Source organism: Rhinoderma darwinii, chromosome 5, assembly GCF_050947455.1.
Source record: "Rhinoderma darwinii isolate aRhiDar2 chromosome 5, aRhiDar2.hap1, whole genome shotgun sequence".
In the NCBI taxonomy this organism is placed as follows: Eukaryota; Metazoa; Chordata; class Amphibia; order Anura; family Rhinodermatidae; genus Rhinoderma; species Rhinoderma darwinii.
This window is the reverse complement of record NC_134691.1, coordinates 288,354,316-288,380,917: the sequence shown is the minus strand read 5'-3', so window position 1 is coordinate 288,380,917 and position 26,602 is coordinate 288,354,316. Positions and strand designations below refer to the sequence as shown.

Sequence of the window (26,602 nt, the reverse complement as noted above, 5' to 3'; positions counted from 1 at the left end):
ACCTAGACATCTAATTTAGTGGCAGAAACCGTTCTATGATTATAGTCCTTTTCTTTGTGCTGAAAGTATTTCAGTTTCCGTCCCTTTACTGCAGAGTTTTTAAATGTCACATTGATTTAATGTGCCTCAATGTCTATTAACCTAAATGTACAGGTTCCACATAAAACGGTGTAAGTGGCATTTGCCATCTTGTTTTTCATCATGTGCGACAGATTTAAAAAAAAAAAAAAAAAAAAAAAAGATGCATCAAATCAACGTGGCTAGATAACACAATGGTTGTGCCAAATTTATTACAGACTTCATGTTGCAAAATACTGGCATACTTGAGTGATATCCATGGAGATGTGTGCTTAGTATACGGTGAGTTGCGCCAGATGCATTATGTAGCATGGACTCTCGCTTTGTATAGAGTGATTGTACGACACTACTGATAAATGAGCCACATTGTACTATCCTACAGAGCGAGCCAGTTATGTGTTTATTTCTCAGCCCAGTCATAAAAGGCTGCGTCTCTGATACGCTGAATGTACCCAGTGAAGGACTTGTATTAAGAAAAGGTAATGTGGCTGATCTGGAAAAGGCAAATAGACTAAGCTTGTAGGAGCACAATGTAATGTAGCACTGGGGAGATATTATGTGCGTTTACCGTTCTGAAAATCTACTTACAAGACCGCTCAGTGCAAGGTGAGGAATGTTTCACATGATCGCAACCACCTCTTAAGACCCGTGAAATCCAAGCCTTTTTTCCAGGCAGGAAAGGGCCCCACATAAGTTTTTTGAATGACTTACGGTATGTGCATTTGCGCAATCTTCATCCTGTAATTCGTGTTTATATATACAGCTCAGTAATGGAAAATTTGATGGGTCTCTGATTTAGCCGTGTATATGGATGTGGTGTGCACACTGATGTCTGTTTACTACTAGATCCATATACGCCTTGTGGACATACATAAGTAATAAACAATCCTGGGGCCAACATTTTGACAAAGTATTACAAACGTGGGGCAACTGAACGCAATTGTAAAACCTATAGAATGTTATTATTTGTGTGTGTGTGTGTGTGTGTGTGTGTGTGTGTGTGTGTGTGTGTGTGTGTGTATTTTGACTGATTTTAATAGGGTAATATCAACTTTTGCTTTTGTAAGATTGTTCGCTATATATAGTGTATATTGTATGCGCATCATTTTGGTGAAGACAAATGTCCTACACAGTAGAACTGTAAATTGTTGTGCGGAAAAAGTTGGGGGAGCTTATAGGTTTCGCTCATTTCTAATGTGCCTGTATTGTGCCATGCTGGCAGATTGTTTGTCCGGTTTGTGGTAAATCGTCAGTAGATCATCAGTCAAGTGTCTTGGTGACACAAGACCAAAGCTTAAGATGTGTCATTCTCCATTGACTGGCAGGCAAATGGTTTTTGTTCTTCATTGAAGCAAGATCGTAAGATATATTGTGGTCTCCCAGATCTAAACATGAAGGTTTCCTCAGTATATATGGCACTGATCAGACACTCGGTCCAGGGAAGGCAGCCATGCATCTTAAATCTGCCTATGTATGAAATATGGCTGCTGGGATAGATTTTAACCTTTGACTTTAGGGTTATATTTTATAGCATGTCAGCCCTGAGAAATAAAGTCACTCGTTGCTGTAGAGAACCTCAAACAGATGACATTTCTTCTCTGAACGTGAGGCGCTGATTAAATGTGTCATGTCGTGAAAAAGTGTAGCCATTTATTCTGATTTTGTTATTGAGGGTCTTACTCTCTGCTTTAGAGTGTATGGTAGTTTATGAGCATATCCGGGACCTACTAATCTCTATTTAGATCACCTTTTATATAATTCTCGCATATATGTAGTCCGAGATCACACATGGGTGGTATGAGACCTGGTGAAAGTCTAGACTCGAAGGCAGAGAGTAACAGACATGGGGTTGAGAGGACAGAGGTGTAATTGGATAAAGTGCAGAGGAAATGCAGCAGACAAGGTTAGGTTATTCCTGTGAAACCTAATGGTGGATAAAGCAAAGCATTTCTCAATGACGAAGAAGAACGTAAGAGGAGGAATGGAAGAAGTAAGAATAGTACATTAATGATGGCGAATGCGGGACAGTGTTGGTGGCAGAGTGGAAAGTAGATCACAGTGAGAAAAGTGACCATAGGTTTTTTTTTTGGGAGGGGGAATAATTGTATTGTTTTTACATATTGCAAATATCACGCCAACTTGATGTCTCCTCAGATTCAGTCGGTAGAGAAAGATCGGGAAATATCAGAGCTGAACTGCCATGTTGAGGTACTGCTAAGTGAGAAGAATAAACTGGAGAATGACATAAAGGTGAGAACTAGTGGGAACTTCGATGCACAACATCAGGTAAAATAAGCTCACGGGACAGGATGACTTGTACATCTTTGGCTCTTAAGATGATGCCATAGAATCTGACAGCGGTCTGGTAGAAACATTCTGAATTATTGGTTGAACAATAAAAAAAATCATGTAGATAATCCCCCAAGTAAATATGTAGCTTATTTAGAGGACGTGTCCATAGCTTGTCCTTACCCATTACTTTAATATTGGTCTTCTCTTGTGTATGGCTGGGTCACTTATTCAAATGTCACACCTCTGGAGAACCCTTTTGTTTTGCGAATTCTTTGACATACATATGTATAGACTGGCAGTCGCGTGCAGGACTTCCCCAATGTGTAGAATGGGCAATTGTGATACAGTGAGAGGCACATTTGTATAGTAATGTTTTGCTTTTCCATTTATAGGAACTTGAAATCAATTTGGAAAGACTGTCAGCGAGGGCAGCGAGTCATCATGCTTTACCAGGCAGCAGCTCTCAGGGTTTGCAGTTCTTTAATCCTTATTGTGAAGAACATAGAGAAGTTCCTGTAATCCCAATACAGCCTCCTGTACTGCAGTTTGGAAATCCTTACGCATCCCAAGTCATGAGAGGTGAGTAATGATTATTGTCAGCAGGGAACGTACAATTGTTGTGGATAGTGTTGCGAACATAGTTCCATGCGTAACAGCAAAAGGCACTGTAATTATTCCGCTTTCTCCCATGGTAACTGTCTTGGAGGTGCCGTCAAAATAGCGCTGAAAAATCTAGTAAAATGATGGAAACCCGGCAGAACCCATTCAAATGAATGGGGTCCGCTGAGTACTGTTGATGTTTGTCATGTGACAGATCCATCACATTGAGTTCCGTTTTTCTCAATCCTATGACGGAGCAGAAAAACAAGATTCCTAGCGCAGATGTGAACAAAGCCTTAGAACAGCAAGTACTGCAAGGTTCAGTTAAAGAGGCTCTGTCACCAGATTTTGCAACCCCTATCTACTATTGCAGCAGATCGGCGCTGCAATGTAGATTACAGTAACGTTTTTATTTTTAAAAAACGAGCATTTTTGGCCAAGTTATGACCATTTTTGTATTTATGCAAATGAGGCTTGCAAAAGTCCAAGTGGGCGTGTATTATGTGTGTTACATCGGGGCGTTTTTACTACTTTTACTAGCTGGGGGTTCAGACGAGAAGTATCATCCACTTCTCTACACAACGCCCAGCTTCTGGCAGTGCAGACACAGCGTGTTCTCGAGCGATCACGCTGTGACGTCACTCACTTCCTGCCCCAGGTCCTGCATCGTGTCGGACGAGCGAGGACACATCGGCACCAGAGGCTACAGTTGATTCTGCAGCAGCATCGGCGTTTGCAGGTTAGTCGATGTAGCTACATCTGGCTGTGTCTGCACTGTCAGAAGCTGGGCGTTCTGAAGAGAAGTGGATGATACTTCTCGTCAGAACGGCCAGCTAGTAAAAGTAGTAAACACGCCCGATGTACGCACATAATACACGCCCACTTGGACTTTTACTTTAAACACGCCCACTTGGACTTTTGCAAGCCTCATTTGCATAAATACAAAAATGGTCATAACTTGGCCAAAAATGCTCGTTTTTAAAAATAAAAACGTTACTGTAATCTACATTGCAGCGCCGATCTGCTGCAATAGCAGATAGGGGTTGCAAAATCTGGTGACAGAGCCTCTTTAAGGTGTGTAGTTATTTAATTCTTCATCTGTATGGCGGCTATTCTGACATGACCACTCAGCTTTGTAAGGTGTCCATGATCTCATCTTCACACACAAAAGTCAACCACGAATAGCCAATTTCACTCATGTATAGAAAGAAAATGGAAAATGTGTAAATGGAAAATAGCTGCTCAGTGTTTATTGCCATGCTGGATTTTTTTTTTTAACGTAGTGAAGATTTTGGCCCACATTTATTAATGATGGCGTATTTTGCAGCAATGAAATTGGAGTGGGTAGTTGGGAGAATTCTGCCTAATTTATCAAAAAGCACGGCCGTACGTTTATGCCTCTAATTTGTGTTTTGTTTTTTTTTAACTTTTGCATTTGATAAAGGAGTCGAAGGCTCAGTTCTCACGTTGCGTAAATACTGTGGATTTTCCGCAATGGAATTCATTGCGGAAAATCCGCAGCAAATACAGTAACCGCAAAGTGGATGACTTCAAACAAATCTCATCCACACGCTGTGTAAATACTGAGCGGAAAAACCACTCAAATTGACCTGCGGTGTGGAATTTTATTTGTATTCGCGTAAACGCTGCTTATTTGTTGTGGGTTTTCCCCATTGAATTCCGTGGGGAGGTTAAACAGCATATAGCAGTTTTTGAGTTTTTTTTGCGGCGGGTTCACAGCAATTCCGCCGCAAAAAACACAACCCCGTAAAAAAAATACTTACCCAGGAGTCTGTGGTTCTTCCTCCTGGGATGACGTTTCATCCCATGTTGACTGCTGCAGCCAATCACAGGCTGTAGTGGTGGTCACATGGGATGAAGTGTCATCCCAAGAGGCCTGCCTGATTGATGTCAGGCGGCCGACCTCCTGGGCTGACACTTCATCCCATTTGACCGCCGCTGCAGCGGTCTCCTGGGATGAAAAGTGATCCCAGGAGGCCGGCTGGCTAAGCGCTGCAGTTTTCCACAATTTTTGATGGGACTTAACCTGTGCAATTTCCACCTAAATGAGGCGTAGGCTGAATAATAAATGTGAGCCGATCTCCTATAACTGTGGTGCTTTGAATGTATGCCTGGAATTGAGCAAGCGCGGGACAAGCATGAAAGTTATGTCCTCATCCCTTTGAGTGAAGAACCAAGGGACCGAATGTAAAACTTGTTCACATTTAGCTTTGTCTTACTTGAAATACTGACTTCTGTTTTCTTTAGTCTGTAAGTGAATCGCTCACAATCCTTGTAATTAATTAGATGGCGCAGATGGAGCTTTCAATCCAGATGAAGTACAAGGTCCTCCAGCGAGGCCGCCCTCCTGGGACCTGGGAGACAAGGTGGTCTGCAGTCAGCCTGCTCGCAATCTAAGCCGGCCAGATGGTTTGGAAGATCCTGATGAGAACAATCAGGTAGGCTGAGCATTTTTAATATTTTTATTTGCTCTACCACCGGTTTTATGTATATATCACAAATAAGTTTTGTGTTCTGTTTTTTAGTGAGGCTGCGTTCACATCTGCGTCAAGGCTCCGAGCTTTACGTCAGTGGAACCCATGAATGGAACCCTGACTGAAACAAACGGAAACCATAGCTTTGCATCACCATTGATTTCAATGGTGACCGATCCAGTGCAAATGGTTTCCATTTGTCGACGTTCTTTAAGGGTTCCGTCGTTTTGACTAAATGAATAGCGCTGTCAACTACGGTATTGATTCTGTCAAAACGAGGGAACCATTAACCCCTTCCCGACATTAGACGTATCCATACGCCAAAGTCGGGTAAGAGAAGTATGGAGCGGGCTCACGGTACATACGATGCGGGTGCTGGCTGTTTGTTCGGCTGCCTACGGCAGAGCTTTATAGATGCCTGTCAGAATCACGATATACTGCAAATACATTAGTATTGCAGTATATCGTGCAAGCGATCTAACGATCGCTGGTTGAAGTCCCCTAGGGGGACTAATAAAAATAGTTCAATAAAGTTGTTTTTTTTTTGTGTAAAAAAAATGACAAAAAAATATTAAAAGTTCAAAAAACACCCATTTTCCGCCTAGAGCATAGTAATAAAATAAATAAATAAACCTAGTAAGTATCGCTGCGTCCGTAAAAGTCTGAACTATTACAATATATCATTATTTAACCCGCACGGTGAACGCCGTAATAAAAAATTATTTCTAAACGCCAGAATCTCTATTTTTTTGGTCACCTCATCTCCCACAAAAAATTAAATAAAAAATGTTCGAACCGTCGCATTTACACCAACATGGTATTACAAACTAGAGCTTATCCCGCAAAAATAAATGTTCTTTTTTACACTTAGGTTTTTATTTGTAAAAGTAGTAAAATATAGAAAAACAATATATATTTGGTATCGGCGTAATCGTATTGACCCACAGAATAAAGTTAACATGTTGTTTTAATTGCACAGTGAATTCCGTAAAAACGGCGCGAAAAAAACCATGGCGGAATCGCTGTTTTTAATTTTCTACCCCACAAATAATTTTTTTTCCTAGTACATTATATGCCAAAATAAACGGTGCTACGAAAAACTACAACTCGTCCCGCAAAAATTAAGCCATTATAGGACTATATGGATGGAAAAATAAAGACGTTATGGCTTTTGGAAGGTGGGGAAGAAAAAACTAAAATGAAAATCTGAAAAAGGGCTGCGGCAGGAAGGGGTTAAGCAATGGTGACAAACGGAAAACGTTTGCATCGGATCCGTCAGCATTGAAATCAATGGTGATGCAAATGGAAACCTATGGTTTCCGTTTGTTTCAGTCAGGGTTCCATTCATGGGTTCCCCTGACGGAAAGCTCAGACGGGAGCCATGAACAGAGCCCAGATGTGAACGAAGTCTAACCGCTTCGATTTTATTATTTTTATTTTTTTATTTTTTTTAAGATCCTTTTCTTTTTCTAGGGACACAGTTTACCATGCATAAATCTTACAATCTGAAATGGCAGGAGTAATCTTTGATGTGGAGGCGCATTGGCTGGATTTATGAATTGGCCTCAGGATTGTAGAGAAAGGAACGTAAAGTAGCAGGGGGGGGGGGTGTTGGTCATTGTCCCTTAGGGGACGCTACTTCCACTAGGATTCTGCTTCCAGATGTTTATCATCCTTGTGTCATCCGCTCAGAATATATCTATAGGCCATGGTGTAAGGACACGACATTCTGCTGTCACTGGGCTACACGTTTATTTATGAAGCGACCAAAGGCGACTCTTGAAAACCCTTAATACATTAGTGATGTTTTTTCCTTCATTAAGAATCTGGCTGATCTCTGACTTTTTTTTTTTTAAATAAAATAAAATTTTGTTATCATGGTTTGGATTAGTTTTTTCAGCATTTTGACACCTAATACCACAACTCATTAAGCCCTATGACAATTGTATTAGCAGAATAACCTCTCGTGTGGCAGATAGACAATTGATCATGGCGGTGCCCTTGCTCTGCGGTACATGGTACATCAAGAACTCATTTTGATTTTCTTAAATTAAATTGAAATGTCAGCGTGTTTTTAGATTTGCTCTTCTACATTTAGACTGAAGTCCTTTTTGATCTCCGCAAAATACATCTGATGAGGAATACTTATGTGTTGAATACTTTGCTCTTTCCAGTACAGTGGTACCGTGACCTGTTCCTCATTTAGTCTAGTTTGCTGTGTTTAATTGCTATTAACCTTTGCAGAAACTGATAAGTGCTTAGACAGGTATGATAATGGCCTCGGCATTCAGCACTTATAATAGAGAAAAGCTGCAGATCTTGTTTCGGTCTTCAGGCTCTTGGTGCCTTTGATTGAAGATAATTAGGAAAGCTGTCCTAGTTCCTTCCCTGTCAGTTTTAAGGTCCAAAACGTTTGCCCGCAGATGTCACCCCCCCCCCCTTCACCTCCCGTTCTGCGTATTGTCTCATACCGTTCCCGTCAGAGTCATTGCGCTTGACGAGATTAATTCTTCTAGTCAGCCGGAGAACTTTAATTAACACGGCTTTCTTTTCGACCTGTGTTTTGCCCTGTTGCATATTCAACAGATATTGCTGTTCATATATATATTTTTTTTATTCTATTTTGTTTCTTACCATACTCTCTTCACAAGTGCTGCCTGTCATTAGGAAGGAAAATATAAATTATAATGTCAAAATGAAATAAAATCTAAAGCAAAACAAAGGTTATACTTGACGTCTCTTTATTGGGTATGGCATAATCTAAAATCTGAAGTCACGCGTTTCTCCACAACAGCTCGGCAGTGTTGTATGGCAGCCATTTTCATGGGATATTCCTTCCTTTCTTCCTTTCAGCAGCTAGATGGCTTCAGACTAGTGGATTTGACGTGTAATCTTGAGAAAATGAATCCATGCAAACTAGGAATTTTCTGCATCAATTCCGTTGTGTGTGGACAAGCCCTAAACCTAATGTTATCTGCCATGCCACGTTGGGGGGAGCCTGACTATAGTGTTTTATTGGAATACTGACCGGAAGTCCCAATGCACAACTCAATCTCTTATACCCCCAGTTATGTGACCTCCAAAACATTTACGTTGCATTACATTATTTTTATTTGCTTTGTGGCTCTTTAGCTAAATACATGGGGCAGCACGCTGGCTCAGTGCTTAGCACTTGGGGTATATTCACATGCTGCAGATTTCTACGACTGCAATTCATCTGAATAGGTTTGCAGAAATCCACATACAAGCTGCAGAAATATGTATGGAAGAGTTCTTCAGTCACAGAAATATCTGCTGCATGTGAACATACCCTTACCTTGTAGCACTGGTGTCCTAGGTTCGAATCCATCGTCTGCATGGAGTTTGTATGTTCTCCCCATGTTTATGGGGTTTTCTTTGAGTACACTGGTCTCCAAGAACATTTATACAGGTTAAAAGGTTGGGTTCCTATGAAATTGATCCCAGTGTGCCTTTGAGATCAGGAAATCTTGGTGAGCCCCATTTAGTGGCTGATGCCCAATAATCCTGTAATAAACAGTAAGGCCATGTTCATACTTTGCGGTGGAATACTGCACAAAGAAGTATAACTACCGCACAAGAACATGGAAAAACCACATTGCAGTAGTTACGGAAACATAGCGGCCAGGCTGTGTTCACACACTGCAGTCGGTCTACTTTTGTTTTTAAGGAAAAACTTGGATAATACCACTTTTTTTTTTTCCCCCTAAATGCAGCACGCCTTATGCCTCAGATGAACTGTGTGAACAAGATTTTTACTGCTTCTTAATTTATCAACAATTACAATCTGAATAAAACTGATACAATGGGGCAGATTTATCAAAACTTTCTAATGCCCCGTTCTTATATATCCGGTATCGTTTCCCTCCGGCATGGTCCAGAAATGTCGGAGGAAAATTGATGCCAAAACTGATCCCATGCTTCCGAATGGGATCTTTTCTGGTATCATTTGCATCGGTTTTGACGCCAGATGTCTACCTTCGCTGGACGTTGCATGGACCATTTTTCTGTCTGGCTTTGGATGTGAGACTAGTTCACAAATGTCATTAGCTGTGTCTGTCTCAGGCTAAAAACAACTAGCCGGATGAGACTTATATATGTAAACCCCCCATAAGTGTTAAACTGTCCTTACTGCCCATATCAACCGATCAGAACTCCACTTCAATTTATTTTTATTTTATTTATTTCTTTAAACTAGTCTGGAAAAATGTAAGCTGCACTGTGATTGGTTGCCACGGGCAACAAGGACCATTTTGATAAAATCTGCCCCAATGTATTCTGCCTTGTCCAGGGCCCGAGGGGGCGGTGCATGACACAGATTCAGAGAGAATCCCTGTGTCTTGCACCGCCCCCTAGGGCAAACCACTGGGGGTGGGGGGGACTTAAAACTGGTGGAAAGGAAAAGTTGAGTAGTTGCCCATGGCCCTATCAGGTTTCTGCTTCCCTTTTCCAAAAGGCCTTTGAAAAATGAGAGGTGGAATCTGAGTCCACTTTTCCTTTGCACCAGTTTTGATATTTCTTCTGATTTCACTACTTGTCAGATTGACTGGGCTAGGCTATGTTCACATGGAGTTTTTTGACGCGGAAACCGCGCCGCAAAACTCGTCAAAAACGGCCCAAAAATGCCTCCCATTAATTTCAATGGGAGGCGGGGGCAATTTTCTCCAGCGAGCGGTAAAACCACCTCGCGGGAGAAAGAAGGGACATGCCCTATCTTCGGGCGTTTACGCCTCTGACCTCCCATTGACTTCAATGGGAGGCGGCAGACAAAGTGTATTTTGCTGTGTGTTATGCCCGTGGCGCTCAATGGCCGCGGGCGAAAAACGCTGCGAAAATCGGCGTGCAGGTAGAGGAAAATCTGCCTCAAACTTCCAAACGGAATTTTGAGGCAGAAATTCCGCCTGCAAAAAACTCTGTGTGAATATAGCCTTAATGTCACTGTGACATCTGGATTATGTGATGGCAGCACACAGCCATTTTATTCTGTTAGATTGCTGTATAATTTTTGTGCGCAGAGAATTTATATATACTACTTATCGACACAAAGATGCAGGGGTTGAACATATTATTATTGACTCTTTACTTTCCTTAAGTGTTTTTTATAGATGTAAGAGTCATTATTGGCATCCTCCTATGAAGGCGACCTTCCATGCGTGTGGCACGGTGTTTCCTGTGATTGGCACGATACTCTTGAGTGCACTGCGGATATATTTGTGTTGGAAGTGCTCGTGAAACAAAAGTGCAGCTGACAGAGCAATTTAGGTGATGCGTCCGGTGCCATGCCTGACTGCCTAGATCTCCATGTACACATCACTCCGCTATAGGACTCCCTTGTCCGCTCCTATAGTTGAGGTGTTGGAAGTGATCACTTCTTATACACAATTACAAGCAGATGTGATAGGAGATTATTTAGCCGTTTGCTTCTTTTAATACAAATCCCACAGGAATGCTGCTGGATTACAAGGTCTCCTGACACGGATTGATTTGCTCTGCCTTGTATGCTGCGTTCCTCACATTTCTGCCCAGTCCCTAGGCGATGACATGCAACTATTAGAATAATTTACTTTGGTATTTATTATTTGCTGTTTATATGTAGCTGAAAAATTCCACCCATGGATGAAAGACGCAGGAACGTCCGCCAAAGCTCTTGAGAGCTCTGATTTTTACAATGATTTCTTTGGGACGGCCTTACTGCGGAGATATCAGAATAACGCGTGCAAATTGTACTATGGAAAACATCAAGGCCCTGGCATCTGAAAATGAACAGTGACCAATGTTTTTACTGGTTGTATAACGGGCATGCGGAATATCTCTAGGCGACAGTCTACTGTCCTCGTGTCTTTTTTTACAGTGTGTGTGTTTTTTCCTTTTTTGCATATGTTGTACTATATAATTGTCTGGTGCTGTATTTTATAGATTATATTTACAACACAACTGCATTAACTATGTTAGGTAAAACAATAAGAAAATGTTGTTGTTTTTTTGCGGGACGAGTTGTAGTTTTTAATGGCACCAATAAAGTACATCATTTTATAATTTGATTGACTTTTATAAACAAAAAAATTTGGGAGTATGTGGGAAAAAAATAAATAAATCCGCCATTGTATTTTGGGATTTTTTTTTTTTCTTTTAATAAAAATGATGGTGTGGATTCAATTATATGTCCTAGGGGCTGTAAAGATTGCAGCAATGCCATATGTTTTTTTTTATATTTTTTTTATAGTGTACAAATTTACAAAATAATTTTAATGTAAAAATGGGTGGTATATTTTTTTATATACTTTTGTTTTATTAAACTTTTTTTTTTTTTAGTCGTACTAGGGGATTATCTCCTATCCTGGCCATTAGAGCGGGATGTTGCAGGCAGAGCTCCTGTGCCCACACATCGCTTCGCTGTAAGGGCATGTTCACAAGTGGCAGAGTTTTTACGCTGAAAATATTGGTGCAGATTTCGGGCAATTACGCAACGAATCTGCAGCAACATTTGCATATTTGAAAGGTAATTCAGACGTTGCAGATATCACAGCGGACTTGCCACAGATTTCAGTTTTTGCATTGCAAAGGCTGAAATCCGCAGTGAAATTCCGCTTCTTCTCCGCAACAGACAGTGTATGCTGCGGAGGGAAAATTCTGCACCGCAGCCTATGGTCCGCAGCGGAGCTTTCCGCAACGTCTGAACTAACTTGCCTAAAAATGTATTGAAACAACTGTAAAAAACGACCGCTGGAGAATTTCACTGCAATTCCGCCACGTGTGAACATGCCCTTATAGTGCAACGTACTATTATGAAGCAGGTGTGTTTTTTTGTTGAGATCACTTCTTTATTGCGATTTTTACATTTGTTACCCCATAGATTAAAGTTGGATGCAATATACAATCATCACGTTTTGTGTTGCAGAATGACAATGCGGCTTTGCAACCGGACCAAGATCCTCCCAGCTTTCTTGGACAAGACCAGTCTGGGTTTTGCTTTGATCCAAGGTACTTTTAAATGTTTTACTCATATCACATATGCCCACATCACATGGATTCAGTTCTAAAAGCTCTCTTCATGCATCACACTTCTATCTTTACCCACTTATTCGGATTCCCTCCCTGAATTTAAGTTTGAAGGTTTTTGTAATGACGTTCAGTTTTTGAAAAACATTTTGTACTGGTTCGGAGTTAGGGTATGTTCACACGACCGCGTCCGTAACGGCTGAAATTACGGGGATGTTTTCAAGAGGAAACATCCCCGTAATTTCAGCCGTAACGGCATGTGCAGGCGCTTGAACGCCGCGTCCATTACGGACGTAATTGGCGCTGCTTTTCATTGGAGTCAATGAATAGCGGCTCCAATTACGCCCAAAGAAGTGACAGGTCACTTCTTTGACGCGGGCGTCTATTTACGCGCCGTCATTTGACAGCGGCACGTAAATATACGCCTCAATGCTTTCAATGGGCAGATGTTTGTCAACGCTATCGAGGCGCATTTTTCGGACGTAATTAGTGCGTGTGAACATACCCTTACAGTTTGTATTATAACCCAGAGCTACTTTTACAATTCTGGTTGCGATTGGAAACGGTCAACAAGTTTATAAACAGACCCATTCCTACAGACAAATCACATGGGTAAGCTCAGTGCAGGCGAGGCAGCAGGGAATGCTAGGAGGTTTCTAGAAATGTAAGGGTTTCACCATGTGACACAATAATTTCCTGGCTCTTACAAGCTGCAGCAAGAGTGCAGAAACTTGTCGGGCATACACCTACCAACTTTGTGTTGCTTCTTTGCATGTACGGAGAAGAAAGTTTTGAAAAAAGATGAGGAGCGGTGAATAGAATATGGACTAGAGGTTAAAGGGGTATGGCCATCATTTAGTTTGGCATATCGCTAGGATATGACAAAATATTATGATCGTTTGGGCGCCGAGTGAGTGGGGCTGAACTGCAGTTTCCTGCTCAACGGGCCGGTAGTGTCACTGTGCAGGGAAAGAAGCCTTAGAATTTAATTAGCGTTAGCTATTTTTGATAGTGAATGCTTCAGCCATTTTTGTGGTAATTATTTTGCGTGGTGTAATGGGTATGTACATTTTTAATATCGTGGTGCAATATATGACAACATCCCTACAATTCCCCCACCCCTTCTACTCTTTCACCTGTACTGCAAAACCATTTACATGCACTATGGCATGAAATACCACAAACCAACTCGTAAATGGTAGCGAGAATTGGCATTACCCGTTCTTATGGTGTTCTATGATTTGCTTTTCAGATACACAATACATAAGAAATGCCCCCTGTGTGCCATGGTGTTTCCTCCCAACTACAATCAGAGTCAGTTTGAAGAGCATGTGGAGAGTCACTGGAAAGTGTGCCCAATGTGCAACGAGCAGTTCCCCCTGGAGTGTGACCAGCAGGCATTTGAGCAGCATGTGCAGACCCATTTTGATGTCAATGTCCTGAATTTTGAAAACTAAGTCTGTTTAGCTTTGTGTTTGAATTGTAGTGGTGAGAAGTTCACCTTAAAAACTAGAAGAAACCGCTTAAAGCAACAGCTACAATAAATCTGCACTGCAATGTAACTAGAGCTGAAATAAACCGTTTCCTCCCCTGTGATGTCATTTCCTGGTAGAGCGGTTCACCCGTGTGTATCAGACCTCTAGTGAGAGATCGCTGTGGAAATCTAAAGCATTCTGCCTCTGGTATTTTAGCTGTGAACTGAACAAAAGCCAAGTCGCCCTTTTTATCAAGGTCTGAAGCAAATTTCTGGTGGTCGATCACTGCATGTCTTCTGCCATTTGATTTTGTCTTATATATTTTAGTAGTGATGGAGTTTGCTTGACATTGCAAATGTACTTTTAAGTGGTCACATGGTCCATGTAACATTGTCCAAGATACCTTTTATAGCTCGCTCCACCGCAGTAACACGTTCATTTAATATTACAGAACTTTGCATATGTTGTCTGGTCCTCTTCTTGCAGCCCCCCCCCCCCCTCCTCCTCCACATCTTCGTGTGCTCTGCAGGCTGTGGTACTTCAGGTTGCCCATGACTTGCTATCTGGGTGACCACTAATACTGGTAGATACCTGGACAAAAGTAGTCACATGATGTCCTATCTGCTGCAAAAAATACAATGCAGCTCCGTCCCTTGCACACCGACACCCAGTTGCTTGAGAACATTGCACAAGAAATGATACAGGTTTATGATGTGACAGGAGACTCCCATGCATAGGCGTCCATCTTGTGTGAATTCACTGGAAAGCTTTTTAGAGTATACCTTCAATTCACAAAATGACTGCATCTTCGTGTGTAGTTTATATGTGACGGTTCACTTTAACCGCTTACAGCAGAACGCTAAGGTGTAACTAGTGGAGGACCATGTCTCACTTCTGAACACTACATTCACTTTGTGAGGGACATTTATAAAAATTGTTGCAAATAAAAAAAAAAAAAAGTGTTTTGCTCATGACCAATCAGAATCTAGCTTACAGGTTTCCAGAGCATATTACGAAATGAAAGCAGGCATTTGATTGGTCGCAGTGATCACAAGCATGTTTTCCTTTGCACTATTTGTTATAAACCTCTTTCAATTACTTTTCTGTAAATGTGAAAATAATACTAATCATTGATTGCATTTGTTGCACACAATTTGCTATTCTAATTACATACATTATATGTCCTAGGAAGTGTCTGTTCATATTAAAGTGCATATACCGATACTGAATCCTTCCCAGAGTTGTATCTTTTTTCTTTTATCTTTTCATTTAACATGAATAAATTATCAAAGTTTTAACTTCTTTTGACCGATTTTCTTTAATCTTATTTTAAATAAACCAAAATCCCTCAATGTGTCTGGTTATATTGTCATTTGTTATGTCTTTCAGTAAACCTAAAGTCTCTCGTCTGATTTCAATTAGCATTTCAAGGAAGGCAGAAGGGCCTATTTGTGTCTTTTGTACGGAGCCCCTGCATGTGGCTTTGCCATTTGTATAAGACCTGAAACTCATGTTCATGTTTGGGTTTAGAAAATTAATTCAATGTGAAGTTTTTCACCAAAGACAGTGGTTAAAGTAAAGCTGGACATACCCACCATTTTCAACTCCAATGGTCTAGGCGTAGGCCTAGCTTACACTGCGTTATTTTTCTTCCGTCATCGGTATACATCGGGAGAAGTCCGCAAGGTAGCGACATATCCCACTGTATGACTATACAGTGGGATATGTCGCCTGAACTTCCCAGGCAGAGCGCTACTTGAAGCTCTGTGCCTGGGGGAGCTCCTGATATCACTATCCAAATATAGACCGTGATGTCAGGGGCTTTTAACAACTGATTCCCCAGCCAGAGCATCGCAAGCGCTCTGGTCCGGGGACTCCTGTCTTGGAAAGACCCTTGACATCACTGTCCATTTATGGAAAATGACTTTAGCAAATTTAAGATGCTGGAATCCCCGGCTAGAGCATCGGCAATGCTCTGGTAGGGGATTTCGCACCTGGAGGTGCCCTTGACATCACTGTCGGCATGAGGACAGTGATGTTAGGAGCTTTAAGATGCTGGAATTCCCGGCTAGAGCATCAGCAACGCGCTGGCCGGGGATTCCACTCATGAAAGCGTCCCTGACGTCACTATTTATGGACAGTGATGTCAGGGGCTACTACAGTCCCCCGCCAAAGCACCTTAGATGCTCTGGCTGGGGACTACATAGCTGTAAGCCCCTGACATCACTGTCCATACAATACCGCAAGAAAATAAAATAGACAATGGTAGAATTTCTTATTTTGGTTCACCTAGCCTCCAAAAATAATTGGAATAGTGATCAAAAAGTTGCATATACTCCAAAATGCTATCATTAAAAACTGCAGCTTGTCCTGCAAAAAACAAGCCATCACACACCTCAGCCAATAGAAAAATGAAAGTTATGATGATGATGCAAAATGATGGCTGTGACTAATTTATAGGTCCAACTGGTTTTTTCTTTTTGCCAAAACTACACGTCCTCATTGGTGAACCCCATTGATGGATCAGAGATGATGACGACATCCTTGGGCCATGTGCTGCATATGGGGCTAGTGAAGAAGCCAAACTTTAGGCAATACTGAAGCGAAGATATTTTGTATACCACAATGTCTCATGGTACAAAAAAAACGGCCGTTCACATTGTACAGATGGCATTGTATAACGCTTCTGTGCTATCCCGATGTGCAGGCTAGATGGGAACATTCATTTCGTTTTAAGAGGTGTTTATCAAGGCCCTAATATTTCAAAATGCTCACTGCACCTTTAGATAAACTCCTTGAGGGGTGTAGTTTCCAAAATGGGGTCACTTCTTGGAGGTGAAGTGGCGTGCAACATGGCGTTCGAAAACCAATCCATTTAAATCTGCACTACAAAAAACAATTTGTGCTTTTTCCCTTTTAAAGCCCTGCCGTGTTTCCAGACAGCAGTTTACAACCACATATGGAGTATTCCCTTACTCGTGAGAAACTGCATAACAAATTTTGGGGTGCCTTATCTCATGTATTCATTGTGGAAATTAAAAATTATGAGCTAAAACGACATTTTCACGTCCCAATTTTAATGAAATATATAAAAATTCACTCTTCCTCTTTAGATTAATTCCTTGAGTATAGTTTCCAAAATGGGGTCACATCTGTGAAGTTTCCACTGTACTGGTACCTCAGGGGCTTTTTTCAAATCCGTCAATTCTAGTAAATTCTATGAAACACCTGTGTGGTCAAAATGCTCAATGCGCCCCTACATTAATTCTGTGAAGGGTGTAGTTTCCAAGTGTGTCTTTTTTAGGGTGTTATGTTGTAGTATCTCTATAAAAAGGTGGCCCCAAAAATCCATAAGGTCCTCCTTTGTTTCTGAAGCCTGTGTTTGTCACTTGGCACACTATGACCACATATGGGATATTTCTGAAAACTGCAGAATCGGGCTAATAAATATTTAGATGTGCTTCTGTGTTAACACCTGCTGTTGTTTAATTTTAATACATTTATTTCAAGATGTACAAAAAAAAAATGAAATTTTGTACATTTCACCTCAACGTCTCTTTAACACCTAAAGAGTTACGAAACACCCTAAATCCTGTTTTAAATACATTGAGGTGTACAGTTTTTAAAATGTGGTGTGGTTTTTGAAGGGTTTCTAATATACCGTATTTTTCAGACTATAAAGGCGGATTTACACGAGCGTGTGCGTTTTGCGCGTGCAACGGGCACGCAACAGCTCCTTGTGTCCTCACCATATGATGCGTGTCTGCGTGTCCGCAATCATTATGTCACTCTGTATGTTTGTAAACAGAAAAGCACGTGGTGCTTTTCTGTTTTCATTCATACTTCTTACTGCTGTTGCGTGAATCACGCGCGTCACATGGAAGTGCTTCCGTGTGCTGCGCGTGATTTTCACGCACCCATTGACTTCAATGGGTGTGTGATGCGCAGAAATATAGGACATGTCATGCATTTTACGCAGCGGACACGCTGCGTGAAAATCACGGACTGTCTGTACGGCCCCATAGGCTAACAGGTCTGTGCGAGGCGCGTGAAAATCACGCGTGTTGCACAGACCTATTACACGTTCGTGTAAATCCGTTCGTGTAAAAACGCAGTTTTTAGCCAGATTAAATCTTGCTAAAAAGTCCCTGCGTCTTATAATCCGCAGTTAAGGGACCCGGCATCGCTGGGTCCCCTGCCCACTTCATTACTTAATCCCTTCCCGACCCATGATGTTCCCGGGAAACATCATGAAGGGGATTGAATAATGTTTGGAGCGGGCTCACGCGCTGAGCCCGCTCCATACACTGCAGGTGTCAGCCTCTGACACGCTGCTCTAACGGCCAGGAACACCAATTTTGCTGTTCCTGGAGGTTTAAAGGGGTTGTGCCCACAGGATAGGGGTTACATGTGTGATCGATCGGGGTTCGACCCCCAGCGATAAGGAGCACGGGGACTGAAATTCACCAAGAGCGCTACATGACAAGCTTTGACTTCTGCGTTCTGTGTCCGGCAGCTTCGTAGAGATGAATGGGATTCTTCTGCGAATGCGCGAGCGGCTGTGTATTGATCTCTATGGAGCTGTGGAACAAATAAGCCGGACACAGAACCCGGAAGTTCAGGCTTCTCATGTAGCGCTCTGGGTGAAAAAAAACGGCTCTCAGAATGTGGTGAAATAGAATAAATTATTTTTAAGACCTTTTTTTTCCTATTTTCTGTTGTCTAAAACCTGGGGGTGTCTTATGGTCAGGTGCGTCTTACAGTCTGAAAACTACGGTATAAGCTCCTCAGTCATTTCAAATCCGAAGTGGCAACTAAAAAATGTTTTGCAAATTCTGTTGAATATTTGAAAAATTGCTGGTAAACTTATATAATCCTTATAACATCCTAATAAACTTAAAGAGATGATGTCTACATAAAGACATATGGTCAACTGTATTAATTTGTGTGCTATCATTATTCATTTTAGAAGCAAAGGAATTAAAATTTAGGAAAATGCTAATTTAAAAAACATTTCATAGAATTTCAGATTTTTTTTTGTGAATAAAAAGTGAACCAAAATTCACTACTAAGGTAAAGTACTTTGTCTCACGAAAAAGCAATCTGAGTCACTTAGATAAGTAAAAGCATTCCGAAGTTATTACCACATAAAGTGATACATGTCAGATTTGAAAAATGGGGCTGCGTCCTGATGGCCAAAATAGGCTCGGTCCTGAATGGGGTTGAAGAATTCAGTTTCACAGCATAAAATGGCCGCCACTACTGTGTGGAGGTGACAGGTGCATTTTAATAAGTGTAATATCAACATGTACTGTATTTCTGTGAGTTGGGCGTCTTCGTCAGTGGTCTGTTTAGAAATCAGTGTAATTGTATATATGTATATGCATTTTCTTCCTCGGCCACCTTTTATGAGTCTGTGCCAGTCTGTGCCAGTGGAACTTATCACCTTTAAAACCACGAGGGAAGAAAATAATGAGCCGCTTGTACTTGTTCTCAGTCAGAGGCAGTTTATTTAACTTTGATTTACATTTATAAGCAGCTTTGACAGGAGTTTTTGATTCATTAAGTTGCCTTCGGATTGAAAACATTAAAACCCCTGTCACCTTCCAACTTAAAGAGGCTCTGTCACCAGATTTTGCAACCCCTATCTGCTATTGCAGCAGATAGGCGCTGCAATGTAGATTACAGTAACGTTTTTATTTTTAAAAAACGAGCATTTTTGGCCAAGTTATGACCATTTTCGTATTTATGCAAATGAGGCTTGCAAAAGTACAACTGGGCGTGTTGAAAAGTAAAAGTACAACTGGGCGTGTATTATGTGCGTACATCGGGGCGTGTTTACTACTATTACTAGCTGGGCGTTGTGTATAGAAGTATCATCCACTTCTCTTCACAACGCCCAGCTTCTGGCAGTGCAGCACTGTGACGTCACTCACAGGTCCTGCATCGTGTCGGCACCAGAGGCTACAGATGATTCTGCAGCAGCATCGGCGTTTGCAGGTAAGTCCATGTAGCTACTTACCTGCAAATGCTGATGCTGCTGCAGAATCAACTGTAGCCTCTGGTGCCGACACGATGCAGGACCTGTGAGTGACGTCACAGTGCTGCACTGCCAGAAGCTGGGCGTTGTGAAGAGAAGTGGATGATACTTCTATACACAACGCCCAGCTAGTAATAGTAGTAAACACGCCCCGATGTACGCACATAATACACGCCCAGTTGTACTTTTACTTTTCAACACGCCCAGTTGTACTTTTGCAAGCCTCATTTGCATAAATACGAAAATGGTCATAACTTGGCCAAAAATGCTCGTTTTTTAAAAATAAAAACGTTACTGTAATCTACATTGCAGCGCCGATCTGCTGCAATAGCAGATAGGGGCTGCAAAATCTGGTGACAGAGCCTCTGTACTCTGTCCCCAACAAAACATATGAAAATATAATTTAAACTCACTTTTCACAGACACCGTACAATACATTCACTATACACAATGTAACAAAATAGTCCCATCCTTACCTGTGTAATAACACTGTCACACTGCGAAGGTAAATAGAAACTGGAATTTCAGTTTTATAGCTGTAAAGAATTTACATGCAACAATGATATTATTTTACAACTGTTTAGCCATTGCTCTAACATCCTGCCTGGGATATAAAGAACGCTGCCAAATAAGATACAGAATGTTTTCTTCCCTTGCAGGGCTGCCAACAATGCAGAAGATTGCAAATGGCCTAATAGGGCTTGTTGAATACATCCCGCTTCATCCCCATGTCTGGATCAGGCAGCATATGTGAAGGGGATCACAGAACGTCCCTGGGATTCAAAACATGTGCTGGGCTTTGATTTTATTTTTTGATTAGCTTTTAAACTACTCTAAGGCTGTGTTCACACATCGCAGTCCGTTTGTGTTTTTTGCCCCGATTTTTACAAAATCGCTTAAAAAAAAAAAAAAGTCTGGGATTCCATAAGGCTTTTTTGCTAAGTTTTTGAACTGCAGCAAAAAAAAACAGCAATGGTAAAGCGGCGTACGGTTTTTCAATTGCGTTAGTAAAGGTTTTTTTTAGAGGAGTTTCAACACTTCACGCCTGCATACAGAATTGGAAACTATACGCCCAGCATGGCCAAAACAGCCAGGAAAACAGCAAGCAGAACCGTACGTGAACGCTACACGGCACTGATTGCCTGACAGACTGTGAAAAAATGGCCACAGAATATAACACGGAGTCTGGGTACACATGTCAGTTAAAATGTGTTGTTTTGCTGCTGATCCAAACAAACAAATTTAGGTAAAAATACAAAGTAAAAACACCCTGTGGAATCTCTGCCTTAGGTCTGATTCACAGGAATGTTGTGTATTCTGCGTGAAAACAACGGACAGCACACGGACCTATGCAACTCAATGAGGCTATTCAGACGTGTTTCCGTTGCGTGAAACTCATTGCATGTCGTATTTTGTTGCGTTTTTTGCGCACTATGCAGCCCATTGAATTCAATGGGTGTGTGAAAAAACGGACAGCACACGGACCACGTCTGTGTGCTGACCATGTTTTTTCACACACCAGTTGCTGTTTTAACGTCAATGGGGAACAGATTGAAAGACTACTGAATTTTTGGCTTCAGATATCAAATCCAAGTGTGTACACATTATAACATATTCATAAACATTCTTTACATTTTAAAGTACAGGAAACTCTTAGGCCCTGTTCACACAGCGGAATGTTTGTGGATTCCGCAGCACAATTCTGCCTCCGATTAATGTCAATGGGAGTTAGACGCGTCTTTTTCCCGCTAGCTGATTTTTTTTAGCTAGTGGGGAAAAAGCGTCCTGCCCGATCTTAGGGTGGATTCCGCCCAAACCTCCAATTGAAGTCAATGGGAGGAGGAATCTTCCTGCCGATATAATTCTTTGGCAGATTTTATGGCGGGACCTGCCACGCAAAATCCGCAGTGTGAACTGACCCTTAGAATGATACAACAGCAAACAATGAAAGAAAAAATATAGTGTGTCCTCATACAGCTGAGACATATATGAGCCCCCCCAAAAATCCATGATGAATTCTGCCCGCAGAATAGACTTCACAAAATGCTCCCAAGCTCATCGCCAGATTACAACAATCTTTGAATCTACTATTTACATAATGTTGTTCCTTCTGTCACCGGCATTGAGCGACTGGTCCTATCACTTCAGCACTGAGAAGTCATTTAGGCTTTTCAAGTATTGGTTGAGATTATAGAAAGAGTCTGCTTCTTTTTTTCAGAAACCACATTATCTAAAGCTGAGATGCAATACCAAATCTAGCCTAAAGAATAGAGTGGCGCTGTTTTAGGTGGAAAAAAAAACCAGCCCTTTTTTCTAGTCTCATACAATCCCCTTAATGAAGCAAATCTTCATTTGAATCTGCCGTCTTTTTAGTTAAAATCATCCAATTTCAGTACTGCTGTGAATTCTGTGCATTAGATGAGAGAGGAATGATCCAGACATGTCAATGTAAGACAGGTGACTGTAACTTTACCACGTACAGCACAACACACAGGTGACTGGTAAGGTTAAACAGATAGCTCCATGTGGAATGAAACAAACATTACAAGGCAGTCAAAAGTACAATAAAAAAATAATCACTATAAACATCAAAGGAGAATCACTTGAAATTCCTGTACGACTGCTCGGCCATGGATGGAGACTTTTGGGGTGCAGTCTACTTGTACATATAATATCCTGTGGCGTATTCACAATAATTGGCATTGCAGAAAACGTTAGCTTGGTTGGCAATAGAGAACTACAAAGTGCTTTAAATCCCCATCTTTATAACAGAGACATTCTTTCACAATTCAGATAAAATGACGGGAAAAATACAAAAAACACGGAATTAATACTTAGGGCAGCATTGCATGTTTTTGTCAACACAGAGGCATTCTAGAATCTTTACATAAATACAAGATCTCAATGACATGGACATAATGGAAACATCTGCACGTGGAGATACACGTATATGTAAGAGAACACGACACGCCTGTCTGCAGGGGTTCTGATCAAGCAAGAGGAAAACAATGCCTGTAGAGGATGACGTTCACGATATCCCACAAGCTAGAGAGCAATTCATCTGCTGCTCTAGAATCCTTTGGGTACAGCAGTCCTCAAAGAGAACCTTTCTCCTTAGGACTCATTGACATGGCCGTAAATGTTTAGGGCCAACGATGGGATCAGATGTCACCCTGTGGGATCAGAAAAGCCTTTCTCAAAGCTCGGTTTGGGAAAAATTTTCATGCTCTCACATTATCGGCTCAAAACCCAACCTTAGCGCTAAGCTCCTGCAGGGGGCTGTAATACGGCCATCTGCACAGACCCTTAGATTATAGCATCTCAAAGCTCATTAGGGCCAGAAGAATTGTGCCCACCCCCAACTCCACAAGACTCTTCTTTTTTCTTAAGACAGTCCCCGTTCCAACATTTTCATTACAGATCAAACACCTGTCTTGTAAACATTAACCTATACTATCTTTTAATTCAGAACCAGCAAAAAACTAGACCATAAGTATAAAAAATAAAAAAAAGTTGGATATCTCCGACCTCACCCGAGGCACATAGTGCATCTTACACGAGCCTCGGTCAGATTATATCAATATGTATTAAGCAGATCCAGCTGCTCTTTTAATTAAAAAAAAAAAACATGGTAGGCCTTCTGCTCTGCTCAGCGTGGATCTTCCATGAAAAGGTCCAACTTCAGTTTAATAAACTATCATGTCATATGATCATTCACCCGGATAAGCCACTAAGCGATGGACATGACCCTTATAGGCATACTACCACAAAATGTATATTAAAGTCTATATTTTTTTTCTTCCTTTGTCAAGTGATCGGCAGTTTGGATCCTTTCTACTTGCGTCCCCTCAATACTTACTGCCCCTGTGCTCCAGCACCTTAATGTTACCATGATGTACTTCACATCATCCAATCAGAATCCAGCTTTTATTTTTAGACTACGTAAGAAAATAAAAAGAATCATATTCTGATTGATTTCTCTGATTTGAAGTCTCTGATTGGTTGCTCTGACACTCAGTATCCCTATGATAACACTGAACTGCTACAGCACAGGAGCAGGATGTGCCGGGGGCACATAGGTACAGAGGCCCTTACATCAAGCAGCCTGTACTGTAACCACAGTTAACTTGGCTTAGGAATCAAATATTTAAACAAGGTTGGCCCATTTTTAAGATTTAATATGGGTCTTCTGATACTTCTTCAAATTCCTAGTTTGAATAAAAAGCTCAAACAATTTGTTTTCTTCTATATAAAAACAAGACAATCTATGGGGAAATTTGTGAAAACTGGTTCAAAGAAAAGGTGGAGTAGTTGCACAAAGCAGCCAATCAGATTGCTTCTTTCATTTTCAAAAGAGACTTTAATAAATGAGAGCAGGAATCTGATTGGTTGCTATGGGCAATTGCTCCACTTTTCCTTTGCACCAGTTTTGTTAAATCTCCCCAGCTGTTTATAATTTAGCAATTAATGGGCGATGGGTCTATGGTCTCTTCTACCCTTTGTATGTTTACATAGATATGTCCATACACTCGTAGTGATCAATACTTCTCCATGTTCCCTATAAAGGTATAGAAGTAACTGTGGAGGATGAACCACGTTGTTACTCCTGTCATAAGGGGAAAAGAGGTAAAAAATATACAACCCCATTAATTGAAAAATACTTCCTACTAAAATATACCCAGGCACAATTCTGAAAGGAAACTCATTATCCGTTACCAGGAAAGGTTTATAAAAAAAGAAAAAATTGTGCCACTTCGTTTACCCTGAAGCCTGAACTAGTCCTTGTTCTTTTATTTGTGCTCCACTTGTGTACCTTAAAAATGGCGCAAACATGCAACCATTGTTAAATGTCGCTGCGCTCTGAACTTGTCTCAACCAGTTTTACCAAATGGTGTGGAAACCAGACTCCTATGCTGGGAAATGGTGTAGTAATGTCTAGACTAGGCCATGCCACATCATACAGCAAAAGGGCACAAGTCCCTAGACCCATAGGCCCTCCATGTGCTGCTTGATGGCACCATATTCTCCCATAGCAGCAATGCTTTATTACATGGCATGTGATGGAGCTTGAAACAATTTTTATTCTCATGGATTCTCACGTGAGAAGAAAATGTCGGTTTGGCTCTGTGTAAAATCACACAGAGAAACATTGAGGGCCCGTAGAATTCTATGGAACCTCCATTATGGATCTATAGTACGGCCTATGACATGACAAAATGATGTGGTGAACTATCATACTAGGTGAAGAATGAATGGGCAGGTACGTCATTTTTTGGGAGGAATTTGTTCTTCTTTGTGGCACGCTTGCCTTTAATTATTTCCTGTGTTGCTGAAACCTGCAATGCTGCTTGAAATAGGAAAACTATATTTGGCTAGGGTGGCATGGGCATCTTTGATTCCACAACTTAGCATCTGTGGGCAGCGCAACCAGAAACCTTGGTGGGTCTTCTATCAACATTAGCATTATATTGCTGGGTAAATGTGATATCCCATTATGTTTCTGGGCCATTCCACCCATATATACAACAATGTGGCAACAAAGCCCATGTGGCCCTATTAACCCCCGCCTTCCACTGCAGGGAGTGATTTACTTTATCTTATAATTGGCTTCCTGGTCCGCAACAGAAAGTTGGCAGCAAATCAAATCCTTACTATATTATGGTGACAGTAAACCAGCCAAGTTCTGTAACACCGAAGATGTTTTGTTTTTTTTTTTAGATTTTTATCCATTTTTTCCCCCGCTAGCTGCAGACAAATATTTTAGCGCTTTAAATGGTAACAAAAAGAGGATAAGCAAAATAATAGGAAAATGATAGAAAGCACGATCTTTATATGTCTGTCATTTAAGTATGAAAATATTTTTTTATATGTTAAACATTCTTATTTATACTTTAATTACCTATGAAACTGCTTCCGAATATACTGAGTTTAACTAGTAAGGCAGGTTATCGAGTCTGAACATGGTAGTAATTTGGTTTTAGGCGCACATTAAGCTCCTGTCACCTGAAAACAATGAGAGGATTAATGTGGTAGTAAAATTCAGCAACAAAATGACTCAAGTTTATCTAGAGCTTTTTAGCTTTAGTTTCCCACAACTAGGTGAGTGAATGTATAACAAAGTGTGAAGACTGCGTTCACATGTGGCGTTTCTATCCCACATGTGAACTATTGGAATATTGTGGAATATTGTGTTTTTTTCCATCACATCACAGTTTGCTTGCGCTTTCTTTTCCCCATTAAATTCATTGAAGAAAAAAAAAAAAAACACATCTTCTACAATTGAAAAACAAACAATACATCACGTATTTGTTGCTGAATTTCGGTTAATAAAACTCATTCACTAACAGCATAAAGAATTCTGTGGATTTCATCCATTGCAATAGAAAGGGTGGAATCTGGAATTCATCATGGATTTTGGTGCGGATTTCCTGCTTTGTTCAACAGCGAATTATTTACATGGTGTCTGAACTCAGCCTAAATGGGATCAAAGAGCGTAAGGGTATGTGCACACACACTAATTACGTCCGTAATTGACGGACGTATTTCGGCCGCAAGTCCCGGACCGAACACACTGCAGGGAGCCGGGCTCCTAGCATCATACTTAT

General features: G+C 41.1%; 1 protein-coding gene across 7 annotated transcripts in view; it reads left to right on the top strand.

Annotated features, from left to right (window-relative positions):
- Window positions 1-15,309, top strand: part of TAX1BP1 (Tax1 binding protein 1) — a 100,145-nt gene extending 84,836 nt beyond the window's left edge. For 4 of the 7 annotated variants that reach the window (XM_075827254.1, XM_075827253.1, XM_075827255.1 and 1 more), the window contains exons 14-18: window positions 2,233-2,328; window positions 2,763-2,949; window positions 5,278-5,429; window positions 12,337-12,464; window positions 13,735-15,309. In XM_075827254.1, the coding sequence (XP_075683369.1) occupies window positions 2,233-2,328; window positions 2,763-2,949; window positions 5,278-5,429; window positions 12,337-12,464; window positions 13,735-13,939 (768 nt within the window). In that variant the 3' untranslated portion in view covers window positions 13,940-15,309. Of the gene's footprint in view, window positions 1-2,232; window positions 2,329-2,762; window positions 2,950-5,277; window positions 5,430-6,920; window positions 7,341-12,336; window positions 12,465-13,734 lie in introns of those variants that run through there. The other 3 variants (XM_075827257.1, XM_075827258.1, XM_075827260.1) reach the window with 3 other exon arrangements.
- The last annotated feature ends 11,293 nt before the right edge of the window (window positions 15,310-26,602 follow it).